Below are 21,098 nucleotides of genomic sequence, written 5' to 3'. Positions count from 1 at the left end.
TCTTCGAGCCCCCAAGAATATGATCTGATATCACATTAAATCATGAGCTTCAGCTGAGTCTATAAATGTATGTGAATTTTTTATCATAATTGTTTTTCAGCGAGACAAAATAATGGTTTATTTTATGTGTTTTGGTACGAGTTGAGTGAGGCATTTTGGTTGTTGAATAGAGCTGCAATAATTCTTCAAAATTTAAATCTTGTTGTAATTAAGACCTTTAATTCTAAAATCAATTCATATGTCTCTGCAGATATTTACGGACTGCTTTAATATGGTATGTGTAAAATTATTTCATTTAGGGTTATCCGCCCTGAGAAAACCACAAACATTCAGTTTGGCCGATTTTCGGGACCACACTCCGGAAAATCATAACAGATATTTATCAAAGTTATTTTGCTTTGCCTTAGATTTAAAAAGTACCTTACTTAATTTGGGTATTACAGGGTACACAACGATAAAAACTTCAGTAGATACTACGATACTATACACTATTAACATCGAGTTAATATCGTTCATTTAAGTGTGTCTCATCGAGTCGTTTTGTTATCTGCCTAACCTCCAAAATAGCAATGAAATCCGTGTTCCGTCCTAGCTGCAACTACTCGGCCAACCCGACTTCTTTAGATTTTAGTTATACTGAGAGAAGGTTCATTAATTTCGTTACCCTTCTTAATGGACATCCATTCGCAACTATTTATCTGACGGATGTTTTGTCCCCAATCATTCAAAACATGTAATTTGACTTCTGACGCAACCCTGTTACTGAGTTATTGTAGTTTTCGCTTCATCAGACGCTACGCCAGATCGCCACAGTTATAGTTTATAAAATTGAGATCGCACACTCCTGTAATTCCATTCGTTTGGGAGGCAAAGAATGCTGCAGGCCAATCACTATTCCCCAGCTGGTGGCTGTCGTGCTTCCGCCACGGATGTTCTCTAACAAATATATCTAAACAGGGACGAGCAGACTGTCCTACACGTTGTGTACAATCATTAAAGAATAAGATAGAAATCGGTTTAACGATTCGCTATGCAATTGTTTTGTAAACAGATGTTGATGTTTTAATTCGATTTAGCTTGAAATTCAAAAATGCATACTGAGTTTCTTTCTTTATCTTTAATTAACGATTTCAAAAATAAGTAAGATGAAATTTCATTTAGTCTTATATTAACTATCGACATCGATTGGTGCAAGAGATATTAAGTAATATATCATTAGTGCATATTTATAAAGGCATGGCAGGCAATATTGTCTTAGATAAAATCGTCCGAAAAGTGATCTTAGGAAAAGACTTTCTATAAAGCGAATAATTAAAAATCAAATGTTTTTAAGCGCCATAATGTAGAAAAATATAAAGACATAATGAAAAGCGAAAACCTCTTCTATTATTTAATGAAGAAAATGAGATATTGAGTTAACTAATCAAATATCACTCTTCTCCAAATTTCATTTTAGAAACGATAAAGATAGGTCAAAATTTATTTACAACGAAGCGTCGAATATGACTTTCACCATTTGGTTTGCATAATTTAAACAACCATTTTAGTTTTGCCGTGCGGGCTATAGTTTTTAAGGATTTTTGGAAGTCTAAATAGTCATCCTAATTTGGGTTATTATATTATTCAATTCCTTTCCCATTTGGTAGGCCGATACGCAGTGGCGGCGCCAGGGATTTTCGCGAGGGTAGGCAAACCAAATAAATGGGCCCCTGACCCGGTACCCCCCTTTTCTCAACGAAATGCTTCAATAAAATAAAGTAGCGATGTACATGACGAACAAAAAAGTTCTAACAACAGTAAAACGAGTCCAAATATAACATAACTGGGTTTATTTACTAGAAGATACCTGAAAAATTTCTAAATACATTATCGACAATTGTTTCATTGTTATTTATAAATTATTTTATCTCTTGGGACAATTTTGAGACCCTTTCTAGATCAATTTGGGGCCCCTTATAAGGTGATTTTGGGGCCCCTCAAAATTTTAAGGTAGGCAGTGGCCTACCTGGCCTACCCCCTAGCGCCGCCACAGCCGATACGTGTCTTATGTTCGGACGGGCACCGGGTAATGCCTCGCTCCCATATATTTTGTATGACAAATGCACAATCCAAAATCCTGTATTTAAAAAAAAAACAAATCCCCTACACAAAAGAGGCAAGTGTCCGACCCTTCGACTTTAACTTTGGTAATGTTACGAGTGCGAGAAACCTCGGAATTTCAGGTGCGCGTGCAACCCGCGCGTGAAAAAACTATTCTAATAAAGCTAAGACATCGTGACCTAAGAGCAACATAAAAGCGTAGCTGAATTTTCAAAAATAACTATTGTTTTAAATATGTCATCGATAATTGGCCACTAAAAGATTACCAAAATATTCAACCTAATGTCATCCCCGCGTGTAGTAAAATATCGTGCCGTTTTAATTGAATGGGTTGTAAATTTGAATCCCAAATTATTAGAGATGTTGTAGTTACGTGTACCAGCGCTAGCTCTTAATAACAAAGGCGCGATAAACATTTTAACACAATCTACGATCTTTTTGTTTTTGAAAGCCGTAAATTGGGCTTTGCTTAGTTGGCGATTATTCGACGCTCTGGGCACCGTACACTCTTGGCTCCTAATAACGGCCAGGTTATAATACTTTTATTCACATTTGGTAAGCTAACTTACATTTTGCATTAAATTTTACCAGAAGTAAATGAACCGAAGTTATCAGACTGTTATACTCGCCATGTTGGAGGCGTTTTCCTTATGAAGTTACATTTGGACCTCGAATTGAAAATTTGGCGCACTCCTTGGCCAAAAAAAGGTTTTTGTTTTTATGAAACCATTTTTTATACATATAAATAGCTATACCCACAATTCCCAAGTGCAATTTATCGCGTCAAAAGCCGGGGATGGACATTAGCTTTTATTTGACTCGATTTTATCATCATTTTCATCAGGAAAATGCCCTCCGATTCTGAGCGCTATTTCGATAACTTCGGTTCATTTTACAAAATCACGGTTCGTAAGAGGCAATGAGAAACGACGACCGTTATTTTGGGAAAATATCATTTTCTTGCTGGAGGCTCAAATGGTTTTCATATGAATACAACTAAAGGTTCGAAAGAAATCAGTATCGACAGCAGCGATGAAAATTGGCTTGGTGTGTTTTGGGATGACAGTGACTCTGCTGATGCCCAGCTTGTGCACTCGCTTGGCGCAAGCGACCAACTTTCTCAAACCCAACGAAGGTGAGAATATTAAAGGTTTCTTTATTAATCTTGAAGAAGTACAAAGAAAACCAATTATTTGGGAATCCATGAAACTCCTAAGTCGTTAATGCTTAGTATGCTAAAGTATTTAAAGAACAGGGGGATAAATATTTTGTACGTATTGTAGAAGCTGATTGAGATATTCTTCTTAATTCTAAGGGTGATTGAGATATTGTTCTTAATGTTAAGGTGATTGACATATTGCACTTATTGGTTAGAGGGTGGTTGATAAACTGAATTAATTTACACGATGGTTGAAAAATTTTAAAGTAAATAAAAATATTAGTAACTGCTCATGGAGGGTTATGATTACCACATTTAATAATGATTTATCTGATCTTCGAGGAACAGACTATCATTAAACAATTAGTGAACAGAGAATACATGTGTACTAAATATCAACTACAGCGTAGACCTTTGAAAATTTCATTTTCTCATTTCCAGTTTGTAGATACTACCCGAAAAAGGGAGATAAGGTGTGCCCAAAGGGCTATCAGTGTAGCTGTAAAGGTAAAAGTGACCAGTGCAGGTGTAAGATCAGGTGGTCGATCGACGATTTCGATGTTGGGGATCAGAAATACTAGCCTTTCAATTTGCTGCTTTTCCCCTTATGATAATACAAAAATCAATGATGTATCCGTTTAATAAAGTGATTTAGAAATCCCTTCTTGATCATAATTGTCGTTATGCTTTTATTCTCGCGGTTATGTTCAAATAGTATATGGAATGTACATATACATAAAGGTAAAATGTGTTAAATAATGCAGGTAATGTCGTATATGTTTTATTTATCCTAATTAAAATCAACTTTAAAATTAAGTGTATAAATAAAATCGAGAATTGTTAATTTAAGGTTAAACGTAAATATAAACTTCTATGCCTAAAAATGTAAAATTGTACTTATTTAAAATATGATATTTTTCCATCTATATTATAAGGAGCGCTTGGTACGTCGGTCGTACGTTCGAGCTTTCAGGAATGTTTGCTTAGTCTGTCATGAAGCCAAAGGCGGGGCGACGAAGAGAAAGCCAGCGCGGGATGTTAGTGGCTCAACTATAGCCTTTTTGTGTTTTTGATTAGTCAGTAAGGGTACCAAAGGCAGGGCGCGAACCGGGAAAAGACACAGGCGGCACGGGAAGAGAGAAACCGGGACTGCCTTTCGCTTTGTTACTGGTGGTGGTTCGACTAGCCTATGGGCAGAGATAGCAAGGCGCCAGAGACGTTTCCCCCCCCTCCCCCACCTCCCACTGGATACAGGGGGTTAACAGGGGTATAGGGGGGTTTGCAACGAGATAGAAAAGGGAAAAGGGTACCATGGAAATTATCGCTTACTGGGGGGGGAAGCCTCGAAACACACAACTAGCTGAGGGCCCACCCGTAGGGTGGGCTTCTCGGCTAGTTTAAAATATATATCGTATTTTCGTAAAGGGTGCGAATATTTTCTTTTGTAACGTGGAATTCTGGACATTCCTAAGTTCAAAGATGTCCGCGGTCGTATCGGAATTCTGTTTCTGGGTGCTGGTCGCTTAGAAGCCGTAGTTCTGGGAAATTGGTGCTTGTCTGGCCAGGAAGTGCCGATTCTCCCCTCGGCCGTGGCATATTTCCACCTAGTTTTGGCTTTCAGTAATTCCATTTTATCTCCCTTCGTATTTAAATTTTACTATGTCCTCGGTTTGTGTTATGATGGTTGTGGGTGTTGAGTTTGTTGTGTTTGTGTTATGACGGTTGTGGGTGTTGAGTTTGTTGTGTTTGTGTTATGACGGTTGTGGGTGTTGAGTTTGTTGTGTTTGTGTTATGACGGTTGTGGGTGAGTCTGTTGTGTTTGTGTTTGTTGAGTGTGTTGTGTTTGACTGTTCTTATTGACTTTTGGGAAGGACCGAGTACTTGATTTTTACGGCAACCTCTCAACGTCCAATGGCAGGGTTTCCACCAATTGTTCACGGTATTCGTCTTAGTGTCAATTTGCGATTTATTGGCACCGGCCGGAAAACAGGACCCGGGTCCGCTGCGTGTCAGAGATTTACTCTAACAACTGAGCCACCAACGCTTGTTAAGCTACGGCGTTTTTCGAAAACAGCTTTGGCGAATGTCCTGTAACGTTAGGTACTATAATTTATTCTAAATCATTTTAAATATTTATAAATTATATTAACCTTATATTTAATTAAATATTTATAAATTATATTAACCTTATATTTAATTAAATATTTATAAATTATATTAACCTTATATTTAATTAAATATTTATAAATTATATGAATCTTATATTTAATTAAATATTTATAAATTATATTAATCTTATATTTAATTAAATATTTATAAATTATATTAATCTTATATTTAATTAAATATTTATAAATTATATTAATCTTATATTTAATTAAATAATTATAAATTATATTAATCTTATATTTAATTAAATATTTATAAATTATATTAATCTTATATTTAATTAAATATTTATAAATTAAATTAATCTTATATTTAATTTAATATTTATAAATTATATTAATCTTATATTTAATTAAATATTTATAAATAATATTAATCTTATATTTAATTAAATATTTATAAATTATATTAATCTTATATTTAATTAAATATTTATAAATTATACTAATCTTATATTTAATTAAATATTTATAAATTATATTAATCTTATATTTAATTAAATATTTATAAATTATATTAATCTTATATTTAATTAAATATTTATAAATTATATTAATCTTATATTTAATTATATATATATAAATTATATTAATCTTATATTTAATTAAATATTTATAAATTATATTAATCTTATATTTTATTAAATATTTATAAATTATATTAATCTTATATTTAATTATATATATATAAATTATATTAATCTTATATTTAATTAAATATTTATAAATTATATTAATTTTATATTTTATTAAATATTTATAAACTATAATAATCTTATATTTAATTAAATATTTATAAATTATATTAATCTTATATTTAATTAAATATTTATAAATTATATTAATCTTATATTTAATTAAATATTTATAAATTATATTAATCTTATATTTAATTAAATATTTAAGTATTTTAATGTAAAATTTGATCGTGATCAGGAATTGAACTCGGGTTGCATTTTTACAATGTGGATAGTTCACCGCCGACCCATTGACTTCGTTAGAGAATATATTAAGGAACCATTATGATAAGGCGGGTTTTTTACTAAACGGATGAATACAATATCTGTGGATATTTTTTATTGAACTTTGCTTATTAATTTTTGTGAACTTGTTAAAGTCTAAATTTTTACGTATGAAAATTTAAAGACTAAATCTTGTTTTAGCGCAGTCAGCTGCAGATCAGATGGTTAAAGGGTAGATCCCGTTAGTTTTTGGTAATTTATTTAGTTTTTTCAGTCGTATTTTTTTTATCTATTGTATGTTTAGCGTAATAGTTTTCAAGGGTAATAGTTCATTTATGAAGCAAATATCGAGTTGTTTACATCATGCTCTTACACTTATGTTGGTCTGGGTTTTTAGCTGGGTCGTCATTACTTAGTAATTTATTTTATACGTTTTCTCGACTGATTGGGTTCGTTTGTTTTATTTATAAAGAGCCCTAACTATTCCGTCTACGGTCATTTATTGATATACGAGCTGTCGTTTAGTCAAGTGGCTTTCTGTGCTTTGTGAATGGTAAGTTTTTCGCTTCTTGTTAATACATTTTTTAATGGTGTGGATATTTGGACATCTACGATTCCTAATGCAGTCATTGATTTCCTGGGTGTACGAGCCATTATACGATATTGGAAATTTGACGGTAATGGTCTTTTTCACACGGTATGTGTCACAACGTCAACAGGAAGTCTACGAGTCGTCCACTACCAGATGTCGAATATAGCTATTCTATGGTATCTTCATCAAGGGCGAGTGTTGAAATAAAATGAGCGTTAAAGATGCGGCAAGTATGTCGTAAGCGAGAAAAATACAAATAGCCTCTGTAGATATTTCTTTAATTAAAATTTGCTTCGTATTATATTTAACTGGTAAACTTGTTTTACTCGCTGTTGTAACTACTTAATTTATATCATTCTGAATAAATTAAACTCGGTTGTTTCGTCTCAATTATTTGATTTTAAATTAAAATTTTATACCGGGCGGGATTGAACCCGGATTACGTTTTTAGTAAATAACTCTGAATTGCGGAGATATCTTTAAGGGTCGTCTCGATGAATTAATACCACTAGGGACATTTCTTCCGAGGAGAGGTATATTTTGGCTTGCCAACTTGTTATAATTACATAAATTTAGTAAAGGATTAAGCCGATATGAAATATCAGTTGCAGAAAAATTTCAAGGAACTGTTCAATTATGATCTGAACTTAAACTTTAAGCGAACACCGGGTTAAACCCCGCTGCTAGCACTTTCGCTCCAGCCGGCGGAACATCTGAGCAATGTTCGCATGCGAGAATGGCTACTTTAGTTGGAATGCCTACGAAAAATGTAAATCCAAACGTGAATGATGACATAACAATTAGTAATCCAAATGTGAATGATGTCAGAACCGCTAGAAATCTGAATACTATCTCTAATATTAAGTAACCTGAGAGGGAAAATTTTTGCGGAACCAAAACTGGATTCAAATTGAAAGATGTGACTAAATATGTACATGTACGAGCTAACCGCAAAGCCTTGTTTGTCACAATACTCTCACCTGATTTGGCCGAAAATGAACTCGCCGATATTCTTAATGACGAAACAGAATTGAAGACGAAATTCAACACCTACTCTTCTTTCCATATCAGCTCTGATGAAAGCGAATTTGATGGACTCAAGGATCCCAACAATTGGCCAACCAACTGTCTGATCATTGAATACCGTGGCAAGCCTCTTGACGATAAAAAATTTTGCTACAAACCTCCCAGTAATAACAAGTGTGGCTACTTTTGGTAATAATGATAGGCTATCAAAATGTTCAAGGACTACGTACAAAATCAAATTTATTTTCCCTTAATGTGAACTTAAAAAACTTAGATATAATCTGCGTAACAGAAACCTGGTTCAACAACACTCATTTGGACTCTAATTATTTTCCTAACACTTACAATGTTTTCCGCTCAGACCAAGTCAACACCACTGACAACGACATTCGCGGTGGCGGTGCTCTTGTCTCCGTCAGAACTGCTTTACCGGGATAAGGCGTACTGACTTGGAAAACATCCCGGAATCAATTATCTTAAAAATTAAAATTAATAATTCAATATCTCTTTTACTCGGTTATATATACCTCTCTCCAAACTGTAGCGTCAAATTGTACGAAGATCTCAACACCCACTGGCAAAGACACGTGCCAGATTTGGAAACTGACATTATTATCGTTGGTGATTTCAACCAACCCAAGGTAGACTGGACAATAAATAACGCTTCTAATTGCCTCTTTTACCCGCGGAAGAAGGCTAGTTACATATTTGACATCTGTGGCGCTAGCAATCTATGTCATTTTTTTTAAATCACTGTAATAACACTCTCGACCTATGTCTGACGACCTAAAGGCGATTTCCAAAGTACGGGGGTATATAAATCCATTAGTCTTTACTCCTATCTCCGCGATTTTAATTGATCCGTCTTATATAACCAGACAGACGTTGATATATGTGTTGAATTACTTACTTGCCAAATTGAATCGGCCATGAATTTATTCATTCCCCAAAAATGGTACAAGGGCATGAAACGTTTTCCAGAATGGTACTCGGCAGAGTTAATTGCCGCTTTAAAGCGTATGAATAACTATAAAAAAAAATTAAGCGCGCGGGTAATCCTCGATTTAAGATCACAGTCTCAATTATTAATTCAAAGAGATAAAACGATTATGAACAAAACTATATGTGATATGGCGATCAAACACCCCAAAATGTTTTGGAGGTACGTGAATCGAAACACCAAAAGTAAACCTGTGGACATCAGGTTGGAACGAGGAAACACTTTCTTAACCTTCCCAAGGATCTGGCCGAATCCTTCCTGGAAAACGTTTCTGACACCGTTAGACTGGATCAACCGTTTGAAAATGATACTTCGGAATTTTACTCTAATACATTTAGCAAAGTTACGATCACCGATCTTGACATTAAAACCGCAATCATTAAATTAAAACTCACTTTTCCTACCGGAGTCGATAACATTCCTCCTTTTATCGTCAAGGGCTGTGGCGATATTTTGGCGCCTCTAGTCTTACCTATATTTAACCTGTCAATTAAAAGTAAAAAAATTCCAAATCTATGGAAATCGGTGATTGTCAGCCCAATTTATAAAATTGGATTCGCTGGAGATTCCAAAAGCTACCGTCCAATATCTTTGACTGTGTGTTTGCAAAGATCTTTGACAGTATAACGCACGCTCATTTATCAAATTGGTTCGCCTCTTTTCCGAACCTATGTCAACACGGATTTATTAAAGGAAAGAGCGTTGAAACTAACAACGCGACATTTTTAAATACCGTAGTTCCCTGTGTTGAAAATCAACAGCGGGTAGACGTGATATATCTCGATCTGGCAAAAGCTTTTGACAGGGTGTCGCATGACTACCTACTCAAAAAACTCGATCGTCACGGTATTCATAGTGACTTACTGGATTGGGTCGCTGATTATTTAAGGCATCGTAATAACATCCTAAAATGTAACGGAGTGGTAACAGACGCGACTTACCCCGTCACTCGCGGGGTCCCTCAGGGCTCTTCCCTCGGACCACTCCTTTTTAACATCTATATTTATGATCTACAATTTCCATTAAAGCAGACCCAATTATACCAATTCGCCGACAACAATAAGTTATGCCAAGTTGTGAGCGATGTTAGTGATTGCGACGCTCTTCAAAATGACTTACTTGAAATTAACTCATGGTGAAATACTCATAATTTATCAATAAATCCCGCCAAGTCAGTTGTTATTTCATTTACTAGAAAAATTAATTTCATTCAATATAATTACAAAATCAAAAATGACGAAATCATTAGGAAAACTAGCCTTCAGATAACATATCCAAAGCACCTATTTTTCATGTAATAGATTATTAGGCGTAACTTTAAAAATTAGCAGAAATATTAATTCCAGCCGTCATTTTGTTTTACTTTTTATTGCCTTAATTAGATCCAAAGCAATGTACGGTTCCTTAGCCTGGGGCGGCTGCAGTAATTATTTACAATCAAAAATAGAAACTATTCAACGAAATTTTTTAAATCACTTTAAAAAAAAACATTGCAGGTATAACTATCTAACCATTCTAAAAGACTTAAAATTAAACACTTCATCAAATTTTCGAAAACAAAAACAATAAAACCTCCTATCCAAATCTTTTACCCAATATCACTTTATGTGTGCCTAATTATCAGACCAGAAAATTTTATCTGTATAAAACTGAAAAGAACCAATTAAACCCTATTAACCTTAAACACTGCAAATACATATAGCCAAAAGTAAATAGGGGGAGAAAGTCTATCACTGCCTTCAGATTTTACCTTCCACCATGCTTGACACCCTTTTTAAAGAGCTAGTAATCACGTGATATTTCTAGCCAATAAGGATAGCACATTACGCGCGAAGTAGTGCATTTGTGGTATTCCGGTCCGCGCTCAAGATGAAAATTTTGAATTTTTTCCCTGGCTACCATGTCACCGCCTCGCGATTTCAAATAGTCCCTCTGTCAAATGCTGACCCTTATTTCCTTCGTTAACGGTTGATTTTAATTAATAATTACTATATCAATTGTAAAATAAACAAAAAAAGCTCGTAGCTATAGCTATTATTTCAGTTAAACTTGCAAATTGTTAGGCCTTAACATCGTAGATATACCAATTAGTCCCGATATCTGCTCTTAGATGGCGCCACGATCTCCACGATTTAAGTGGGCGTTTTTCTAGTTACGGTTTTTTTCTTTTCAAAAGTCGTGTTATTATTTATAAAATGTCGCATTTTAGAGTCTATCATATATCTACTTTATTTAGGAACTAAATTAACCAAATTATCGAAAGCAAAAGTTTAATATTCACGTATTTTATAGATAACTATTTTTCATCGTGGCGGAGTACAACCGATTCCTTTGTGTCCCTGTAAAGAGGCGAGGGGGAAGTTTTTTCCGAAGCCCAAAAGTTTTACCCCTCAAATAAGACGTCGTGCGGTTGAACCCAAGTGCCAGACTTTCTCCCCCTATTTACTTTTGATATAACGAAAAAAAATCGATATTTACAATTGCTCAATTTCCATTTTAAAACAAATGCAATATTAAAACTGTTATTTATATTTATAATTATCTGGAATTGGTTTAATAGTATAAATTATTTCATTTATCAATGTGTTTTATTCTCCTCAATACGCACCACCTTAAATATTATACCTTTTTGTATAAATTGTTCAACCTTTTAAATATTATGTATGTTATGTAAGCTCTGTGTATTAACTTGCTGATACGCCCTTGTATTGTTTTAATTCACAATAAACCACTTTTTAATTTCATTTTTCATTTCATTTCATTTATAGAGTATTTATAATACTTTAATATTTTTTATAATTATAGTTTTTATAATGATTTAATATTTTTATATTTTTATAATTATATAGTATTTATAGTGATTTAATATTATTAATGATTTAATATTATTAATGATTTAATATTTTTAATATTTTTAATATTTTTATAATTATATAGTATTTATAATGATTTAATATTTTTTAATATTTTAATATGTTTTATAATAATATAGTATTTATAATGATTTAATATTTTTAATATTTTAATATGTTTTATAATTATATAGTATTTATAATGATTTAATATTTTTAATATTTTAATATGTTTTATAATTATATAGTATTTATAATGATTTAATATTTTTAATATTTTAATATGTTTTATAATTAAATAGTATTTATAATGATTTAATATTTTTAATATTTTAATGTTTTATAATTATATAGTATTTATAATGATTTAATATTTTTAATATTTTAATATGTTTTATAATTATATAGTATTTATAATGATTTAATATTTTTAATATTTTAATATGTTTTATAATTATACAGTATTTATAATGATTTAATATTTTTAATATTTTAATGTTTTATAATTATATAGTATTTATAATGATTTAATATTTTTAATATTTTAATGTTTTATAATTATATAGTATTTATAATGATTTAATATTTTTAATATTTTAATATTTTTAACCTTTGAAAGTTTTTCAGTGGATATATTTGATAATGAACACAAAAATGGTATAGAGTTTAATAAATTTGTTATAATTTAATGTAAAACCAATATTTATTAAAAAAATGATGTCGTACTAGGATCCTAAAATTCCCACCAGTGTTCAGTTTTATCATCAGGAATTCATTAAGTCTTTAGTATCATAAACTCGTCAATTTTAAGTATCGAATCGATCAAAATGTTAGAAGGGCAGGGCCCCCAGAGGTCCTATAATTCCTATAAAATCCTATATTTTCAAAAATTTCCTATAACATCCTATATTTTTAGCAAAATCCCCCAAACGTCCTATATAATCCTATAATCAGAGTGGGGCAATATAAAACAAAGCATTGAAAAAGAAATCATTCATTAAAATGTTCTATCATTGTTTTAATACATCGATAAACGTGCAGCCTATAATTTTGATATTTTGCCCATTCAAATCCAACCACGCAGTGAAATTGCTAGATTTAGCTAAACGATAAATTCCTATACCAGGTCATTCAAGTCTATACTTTTGTTATTGTTAACATGGTTAGCTACTAGTATATTTTTGTGATAAAATGGTTAAATCGTTTCTATTTTGTAAGTGAAAATCAAAGACTTATTTCTCTAAATATAGATTATGATTTTAAATGCATAAAGCTAGTAAATGAAATAGCATATATAGTCCTATAAAATCCTATAATTTTGTAAAAATAGTCCTTTAAAGTCCTATATTTTTATAAATATAATCCTATTTTTCCTATAAAAAAATTTAAGATTAGAGTGGGGGCCCTGGAAGGGGTAGTAACATTTATTTAGTGGGTCCATGCAGTGAAATATTTTAGGCATTGCCTCACTGTATACAATTGTTTAGATTGTTTAGATATACTAGCAAAAACAATTACAGCCCTCTAACAGGCTATCCTATAAAAAAACTTCATTTTGATTCGCTTTTCTTAATATTAAAAAATATCCGATATGCTGCTTGGAAAATTTTAATAGTCTTTAAAATGAAAATGCATATTAATATATAATCAAATATTTTTTTAAAACATAAGAAATCACATTCAAAAATCCTTTTATTGGGTTGGTTTATCTTCTTTTATCCATGATGATGGTGGTTGGAAGAATGACCACCACCTCCACCGCCATGATGTTGGTTGTGAGATTTACCACCACCACCACCACCATGGTGTTTCTGAAATTGAAATAACAATAAATGTTAATTACAAATTCAAACGGTTTTTAAAATGCTTTAATCAATGTTCCGGAGACGGTATCTTCGATAATTGCTCCAGTGTTCCAAAGTGGAAAATAGTATTGCCAATTGTTTAAAATTTCCAATCATTAGAATAATGAGATTAAATAGTGGCCAACGTGCGAAATCATGGGCCATAAGATTAAGACATTTCGAAAAATGTCGTATAAATTATATGAAAGAGACACTGATTCGGAGTGCCAAATTAGCTGTTCCTATAAAATACGGGAGTACATGTGACCATGTTTTGTCTACGTCACTAAGCTGTAACTCTTGAAGGTAGAGAGCACGCGTGGCCGTCGCGAGACCGTTCGGAATCTGAAACCCACGTGCAAGTAAAGCACTTTTATACTTGCGCTCGTGACGCAGATAAAAACTTTTTATAATTGTAATTTTTATTCCTGTATTATCATAACAAGTTGCACTGTTTGGTATTATGTTACAAATTATGTTATGTTTACAATTTTCAACCAAGCTAATGGTTTTAAACTTTTTAAACTACTATTCGCCCCTTTTTTGCCATATGTTCCACTGTTTGGTAACACTGGTCACAGTGCTTATCGAAACGCCTGCACCGTTTTTCGTAAGTACAGATCCTTTAGTGTATTTGTACTGGATTGGCGCTTTTAATAATTTGCTTAAGTCACACTAATCTGATGCCATGGAAACATATTTGCAGATGCCTCTAATAAGGCTCAAAACTCACTTAATCAATCCCATCGTTATTTACATTAAGAAAACTAGGAGCCTTACAAATATAAATACACTTTTAATACTAAATTTAACGACCATAATAAGCATGGGTTATGTAATGGTAACCGCCTAGGAATAATGATAGACAGTAACTTAAAATGGAAATTTTATACTGATGAATTAATAAAACAAATGGTGTTTATCTTTATCTACTTTTTTTTGCTATTCGCCACTTTCTCCCGTTGTCATGGATTCAAACCGTATATAAAACCCCTTTACAGTCAACATTATCTCATATACTGGGATGGGATAAATCCATAAAAGAGCCTTTAGAAGTTGCGCGAAGAAAGATCATTCGAATTAGTTTAAATTTCGGTGTTTTTACAGTCAGACTATTGTACCCAAAATCTATTTTATTGAATACTCATAACATTAAGCAAGCAGTTACTTTCAAGAAAATGAATTTAATAATTAATCAGGCACCACCTTAGGCCCAAGTCATCGAGCGACTTTTATGCCTTTAAACAGGTGGCCGGGTTTCAATACGTAGGAGGGTGGTGCACGCGAGCCAACAGCTCCCTACACTAACTATTACCGTTAACCTCGACAAGTTTTTATGGAAGGGGAAACCGAAGATCTCGGGGGAAAACTCCTTCGACCAGTGGGGAGATAACTTGCAAGCTCAACCCAGGAGATGTTCTGAGTTTCCACCCAGTGCCACAAGCTGGTATCGAACCCCGCTGCTCTTGCTGCGAGGTGAAAGTGCTAACCACTCGGACACTCCACCACCCCACTTACATAATTGATTCGTCACTATCATTTAACTAAAAAATTCAAATTGTACCTAACATATTTTTTGTGTACTAACTTAAAATGTGATTCTTCGGTTTTAATTGAAGTCAATATCTCCAAGCGTTAGCAATTTGCTTAAGGGGATTGGGGGTGTTGCGAAACCAAATATTTTAAATTTGTATACATTAAATTAATAATAAAAACAATTATAATAATAATTGAAAGATGGGAATTTACCTTGCTATGTCTTTTATCTCTGGGATGAGTTAGGTGATCTTCAGGATGGCAATCGTTTTCTTCGATTATGGCAAGCTCATCTCCTTCATCGAAGCAGAGCAGATAGCATGGATTCTGAAAAAGAAAAACCAAACCTTTAGGTGATTAACTAGTCTTTTTTTAACACATTTAGTGAAAATGATATATATCTCAGGGACGGATTAACGGGATAAGTATTTATCCTAGCCACTACACGGTTCCATAGAAATGTGAAGCCCTAAGCCTAAGCTTTGTTTGCCTAGGCGGATGTATCGGCTACTGCTCCGGCCTGCTCGTAGCGTTAAAGACATACCTTGCTTTGAAACGTCAAAACACCACAGATCCCGCGATATGAACAATCACGTGACCACCATGGGCGTCTCAAAGTTAAACTTGATACCATGGCAACGAAAACAGGTCACACCCTCAATCTAGAAATTGGTTGCTGCACTACTATAAATTTAACAAATTTAAGGTAATTACAAAAATTTCGAATTATTTAGTTCTTCGAGAATTTAATTAGGACCAAATTGATCTTCGAGTCAAACGAATTATATTATTGAAATTAAATAGCCAGAATTGGCAACGGTACTAAGCTTTCGTTCCAAGCTCATCAGTAAGACCATCTGTAACATAATTACTCATAAGTGTGCTTCTGTTTAACATCTCTGTATTAAAAATTTAAATGAGACCTTGTTTCACAGCCACCAAAGAAAATACGGACTAACGTCGCGTAAAGCTGGTTTTAACTTCCTCCCCTCCCCGCCAGAACTCTTTTTGATGACGATGAAACCGTCATCGACTGGAAAGTGACGTCAATTACGTCATATCCTTGCAACAAGGTCTCATTGAGAAAAACTTCTTTCTGGCACACTTATGTTACATATGGTAAGACCTATTAGTACGAGTAATGTATAAGTTTTATAATTACTTAAATTTGTTTAGGGTTCAGCTTTTGTCCCCTGTTAATTATGAACTTTTCTACCTTTTGCATTACAGTCCATAGGTTGTTCTTATTAACATCAACTATTATGCACTATTGGCATAAACTGCAAAATCCTATACATATATGAGCAGCTTTGCGTATGCACACACACGTTAATTGTTCACACGCTCCACCAAAAGTGTAAACGCTTCAGCCGTTATGATAACTTTTCACTAAATAGTTAGTTTAACGCCGAATACTATTATTATATTTTTTTAATATTAATCATAAAACCTGTGGTCCTTACAACATTCATCAATAAACGGTTTAATGAACCTGGTAACATTTTTTGGTTTGTTCATTGTTACGGACCGCAAAATGTTGGTTCGTGAGAATAGGCCTTTCCGGAATAGTCGATTGAACAGATTTGAATACGATATACTTTACCTTCAATCTAAGTATAAACACGACTTTCGCATTCAGACTGTCTTCACACATCTTTACGTGTTCTTCGCTTTCACATTGGCCATTTATGCAGACCTGTAAATTGGGATTCGTTTAGAATGATTCTTATTTTTAAAATAAAACGATTATTTGTTGTAAGCCGGAAAATATTCCGTATTTTTCCGAATAAAAATAAGAAAAGTTTTCATTCCATGATCAGTCGAATATTGTGTGCAAATTTAAATAAAGCGCCATTTTCGCTTCATTTTTTTAAATCTTATAGTAAAACTAAACCTCTAAACTAGATTAAACTGATTAGCAATGTAACATTATTAATGTTTTGTAGTATGTTTACTGATATGAGACATTTTATATCGATAAAAAGTTGAAAACATTAAAAAACCTTAAAAAGTAATTTATGTTTCAATTTTTTATTTTTCTAATTTGCAGAAATTATTCTGCAATGATTGTACAAAAATGGTTCTTACCATTTATTCCAATCCACCACACAAATCTAGCAATAAACTCCGATCCTTACAATTCAATTATATCGTCTCGGTCAGGAATCCATACCTCTACTTGGAATGCTTATAGCGGCAGCTTTTCGTCTCGAAGTGGCTGACGGTTTTTTTGCCGTCACTATGTTAACTTAGAAAACAACTACGTGAGAGGGGAGCGCATGCAAGGCGATTTTTTCTCTTTTATCTTACCATACGCGATACGCCAGGATAAGCATTCCAAGTAGAGTTATGGATTCCTGTCTCGGTATATCATGGATTGCAATGGGAACACCACGCGACTCATAATTTTTATTTCCCCCTCTGGTGCAAGGAAAAACTACAGATAGTCAATTAGTCATTCCCCATAATAAATACATTCTTGGTGCAAAGGAAACACAAGGATAACACAACTAGCCTTTAAACACGCTAACGCAGTGTTGTGTACAAATTTCATTCGACGAGCCATTACGCTGAACGTTTTACGAAGAGGGGAAGACAATTTCCGAATCTTTCCCTTCCGACGGCAGCATACGCTAAAGCGTCTAGCCAATGAAAAATGTACACAATAAAATGCGTTCTCCTTGTGTGGGGTGCTGTGTTTGTTCCTCCTAGCTTGCGGGATTTAAAGAAACGTAGTGGGCCTGGTCTGAACGTTATTAAATACATGGTAACTCAAATGACCTTGGGAATAACTGATTTAAGTTTTCCATGTTGTCTTGAAGTTACACACTTTTTAATAATAAGTAATAATAATCAGCTAGGCTAAAACCTAAGGCACAACCTTAGGCCCAAGCCATCGAGCGACTTTTAATGGCTTTAAACAGATGGTCGGGTTACAAGGCGTAGGAGTGTGGCGGCAAGCCCTTCATGCCACGCGAGCCAACAGCTCCCTACACTCACTATTACCGCTCACGTCTACAAGTTTTTTATGGGAAGGGTAAAACCCCTCTAACGAACGCAGAAGGAGTGGTTCCGACTTTTCACCCAGTGCCACAAGCTGGGATCGAACCCGGCTCCTCTGCTGCGAGGCGAAAGTGCCACCCCACTTCAGCTACTTAAATTTATGTTTTCAAAATTAGTTACATAATTACTTATAATTTTACAGTCTGCAAATTTTCGAAACTAAACCTTGAATGAATTTTATACAATGAAATCCTGATTAAGAAAATTGAGCTCTCAACCTTATATAAACATATACAACTTACGGAATTATCTTCGCAGTCGGGTTCACAATGTATTATTTCGGGCGATTCATTGGAAATTTCGTCGCTGCCTTTTTCTTCTTCGGCGTTGCCATCTTAATGAAAACAAATGTTATTAAATTCCTTTCAACGGTGAATTTTACTGAAATGTTTAACCAAAAATGTATTTATTTCCTTTTAGGGTCTAATTTAGCCGGAATAAAAAGAGACCATCAGCTTTCAATCACGTCGAAAGACGTACATTTTAGACACCTAATGAGAGGCCTGGATGACTACTTTTAGACCATAAGAGAGATTGGGAACAATACTAAAAATCGTCTCCAAATAGTCATTATCCCGAAGTGGAAATAAGTACATGACGGCTTAAAATTATACGAAATAATCCAAGAGCAACTACAAAATTAATATCTCGATTTTCTCTTATGATTTTCCGTAAATTCATAATATCCTTATTTATTTCAATATTTTATTCATTTAAAAGCTAAATAACGAAAATTTAAATAAAGATATACATACGGTGAATCGAGGCTACGAGCAACCAAACCGAAAAAGCAAAGATAAACTTCATTGTTGATAACTTTCTATTGAGAATATCTAATTTTGCGGTCCCTTTGGGGTTAGCTTAAATAGGATCTTCAAACAAATGACCATCAATATTCGTTTGGAATATTTTCTACTTGTCAGAGGGGTTTTGCAAAAATATTCGATTCCGATTAATAGGTCTATTATTTATCGTGAATGGTCTTGACAATATAAATAGGTTTATTCAATAAGGTGGTGTGTTTTTCCATATGCGAGCAAAGAAAAACGTCATTATAAGCATCAATTATAATTATATCAGTTGATATCATTTTTTTGAGATGATGGGCAAAATTCAGAATCTGAAACTTAGATCCAATCGCGTGCGATGGAATATTTTCCAAAACTGACAGACACACGCAAAGGGCTTGTAAAAAGAAGCGTTATTTTCGGGATTGGATTTTTTCATAAAAAGGTCACCCTTACAAAAACTTTCTTAAGATCTCTTAAGAAAACCGTATGGAGATTGAGGAGGGTCTAAGGAACCTTAATCAAAGGAAATATTCAAAAGAAATCTTTAAAATATTCTTAAGAAAGTTTAAATAATAATAAATTCAATTATTTGAATTTTTAAAGAGAATATTCACATACATTTTCTGAAAGAATCCTTGAGAAACTATACAGATAAATCCTCTAAAATATTTAAGGAAAAATACCCAGTATGGTTTCCTAAGATAATCTTAAGATATTTGTAAGACGCATCTCCTAAGTTTTTGAAGGGAATATGCTCGTTAGAGTTTCTTAAGCAATTCTTCAGCTTCCTTAAACAGCAATTCTTTAACGTTTTTAAGGTAAAAATGAACCAACAATTTTATTAAGAGTGTCTTAAGAATTGGTTTGGAGGCATACCTTAAGGTTTTCTAAGGACTATGGTTAAAGTTTCCGTTCAGGATACTACAGAACGTTTACGGAATGACTTGGGAGACATTCCTTGAGATTTTCAGATAAATGTGTGAAATACTTTCTTTGGTGATTGTTAGTATTTCCTAAAGAATTACTTTATGCGAAAGTTAATAACAATTAATATACGGCATGAAGAGAATATTTATGAATTTTACTTTTATTTTTAAAAATTATTCTAAAATAACAAACAAATTTATTGTAAACAAATACTGGTAGGTGACTTTTTATTATATCAATTAAAAGTGGCGTTCCTATCGTTTCAGTGACTTTAAAAGCCGAGTTCGCATCGAAAAACAGTTAATTGGGAACCAACGTTTAACTAGGGTGTTTGAAAGTAGCCCTATCTCAATAATCCTAACAAAAACTTTCTTAAGAATTCTTAATAATTTGTAAAGGGAAATTCTATGGAATTTCGTAAGAGATTTTTTTGGGAAATATTGGGAAGTTTGGCACTTTTTTCCCAAGCACTTCTTAAGATATTCTTAAGACAAATACCCAAGAAAATCCCAAAGATATTCCCACGGTTTCGCACAGAAATTCTCAAGAAATTACCAAGGTTTTCCAAAGGTATTTGCAAGGTTTCGCAAAGACATTCCCAAAGTACTCTCAAGAAATGCCCTAAGTGTTCCCATGGTTTTTCCAAGAAATTCCCAGAGTATTCCCAAGAAATCCTCTAGGTGTTCCCATGGTTTTCCAAATAAAATCATGCGTTTTTCCCATGAAATTCCCAAAGTATTCCCAAGAAATCCCCAGGGTTTTCCAAATACAATCCTACGGTATTCCAAAGAAAGTCCCAAACTATAACCAAGTCATTCCCATGAAATTCCCAAGATATTTACACGTTATCCCAAAGAAATACCTAAGACATATCCACATTTTCCCAAAGTATTCCCAAGAAATTTCCCAAAGATTACCAAGACATTTCCCAAATAACTCTCCAAGTATTCCAACGTTTTCCCAAGGATGTCTTTAAATGCGAAAGGATTTCCAAAAAGTTTTCAAATGAAATTCCACAACGTTCGGCGCATGCGACCAATTATATATAATTTTAAATTATTTATATCTCCTTAACTAT

General features: G+C 33.2%; 1 protein-coding gene and 1 long non-coding RNA gene across 3 annotated transcripts; one reads left to right on the top strand and one right to left on the bottom strand.

Moving 5' to 3' along the window:
• The first annotated feature begins 2,536 nt into the window (after nt 1-2,536).
• Nucleotides 2,537-3,934, top strand: LOC149962882 (uncharacterized). Of its 2 annotated transcripts, XR_016480169.1 has the most exons (4): nt 2,537-2,630; nt 2,692-2,808; nt 3,103-3,235; nt 3,701-3,934. It is a non-coding gene; the product is annotated as an uncharacterized LOC149962882 (long non-coding RNA). The 2 variants fall into 2 exon arrangements; XR_016480168.1 differs by lacking the exon at nt 2,692-2,808 and having other exon boundaries at nt 2,540-2,655.
• A 9,517-nt stretch (nt 3,935-13,451) lies between these two features.
• On the bottom strand, nt 13,452-19,182 carry LOC149962881 (uncharacterized). Its single transcript, XM_090170382.1, has 5 exons — nt 19,058-19,182; nt 18,545-18,636; nt 16,843-16,935; nt 15,453-15,566; nt 13,452-13,670 (listed from the first exon to the last, which is right to left on the bottom strand). Exons 1-5 carry the CDS (start codon nt 19,107-19,109, stop codon nt 13,575-13,577), a joined length of 447 nt encoding a protein of 148 aa, XP_090026508.1. The 5' UTR covers nt 19,110-19,182; the 3' UTR covers nt 13,452-13,574.
• Nucleotides 19,183-21,098: the final 1,916 nt, after the last annotated feature.

This window comes from Leiobunum rupestre, chromosome 1 (assembly GCF_980474605.1).
Source record: "Leiobunum rupestre chromosome 1, qqLeiRupe1.1.hap1, whole genome shotgun sequence".
NCBI lineage: Eukaryota > Metazoa > Arthropoda > Arachnida > Opiliones > Sclerosomatidae > Leiobunum > Leiobunum rupestre.
Note: the sequence above shows the minus strand (reverse complement) of the source record. Positions and strands in the feature narration are given on the sequence as shown.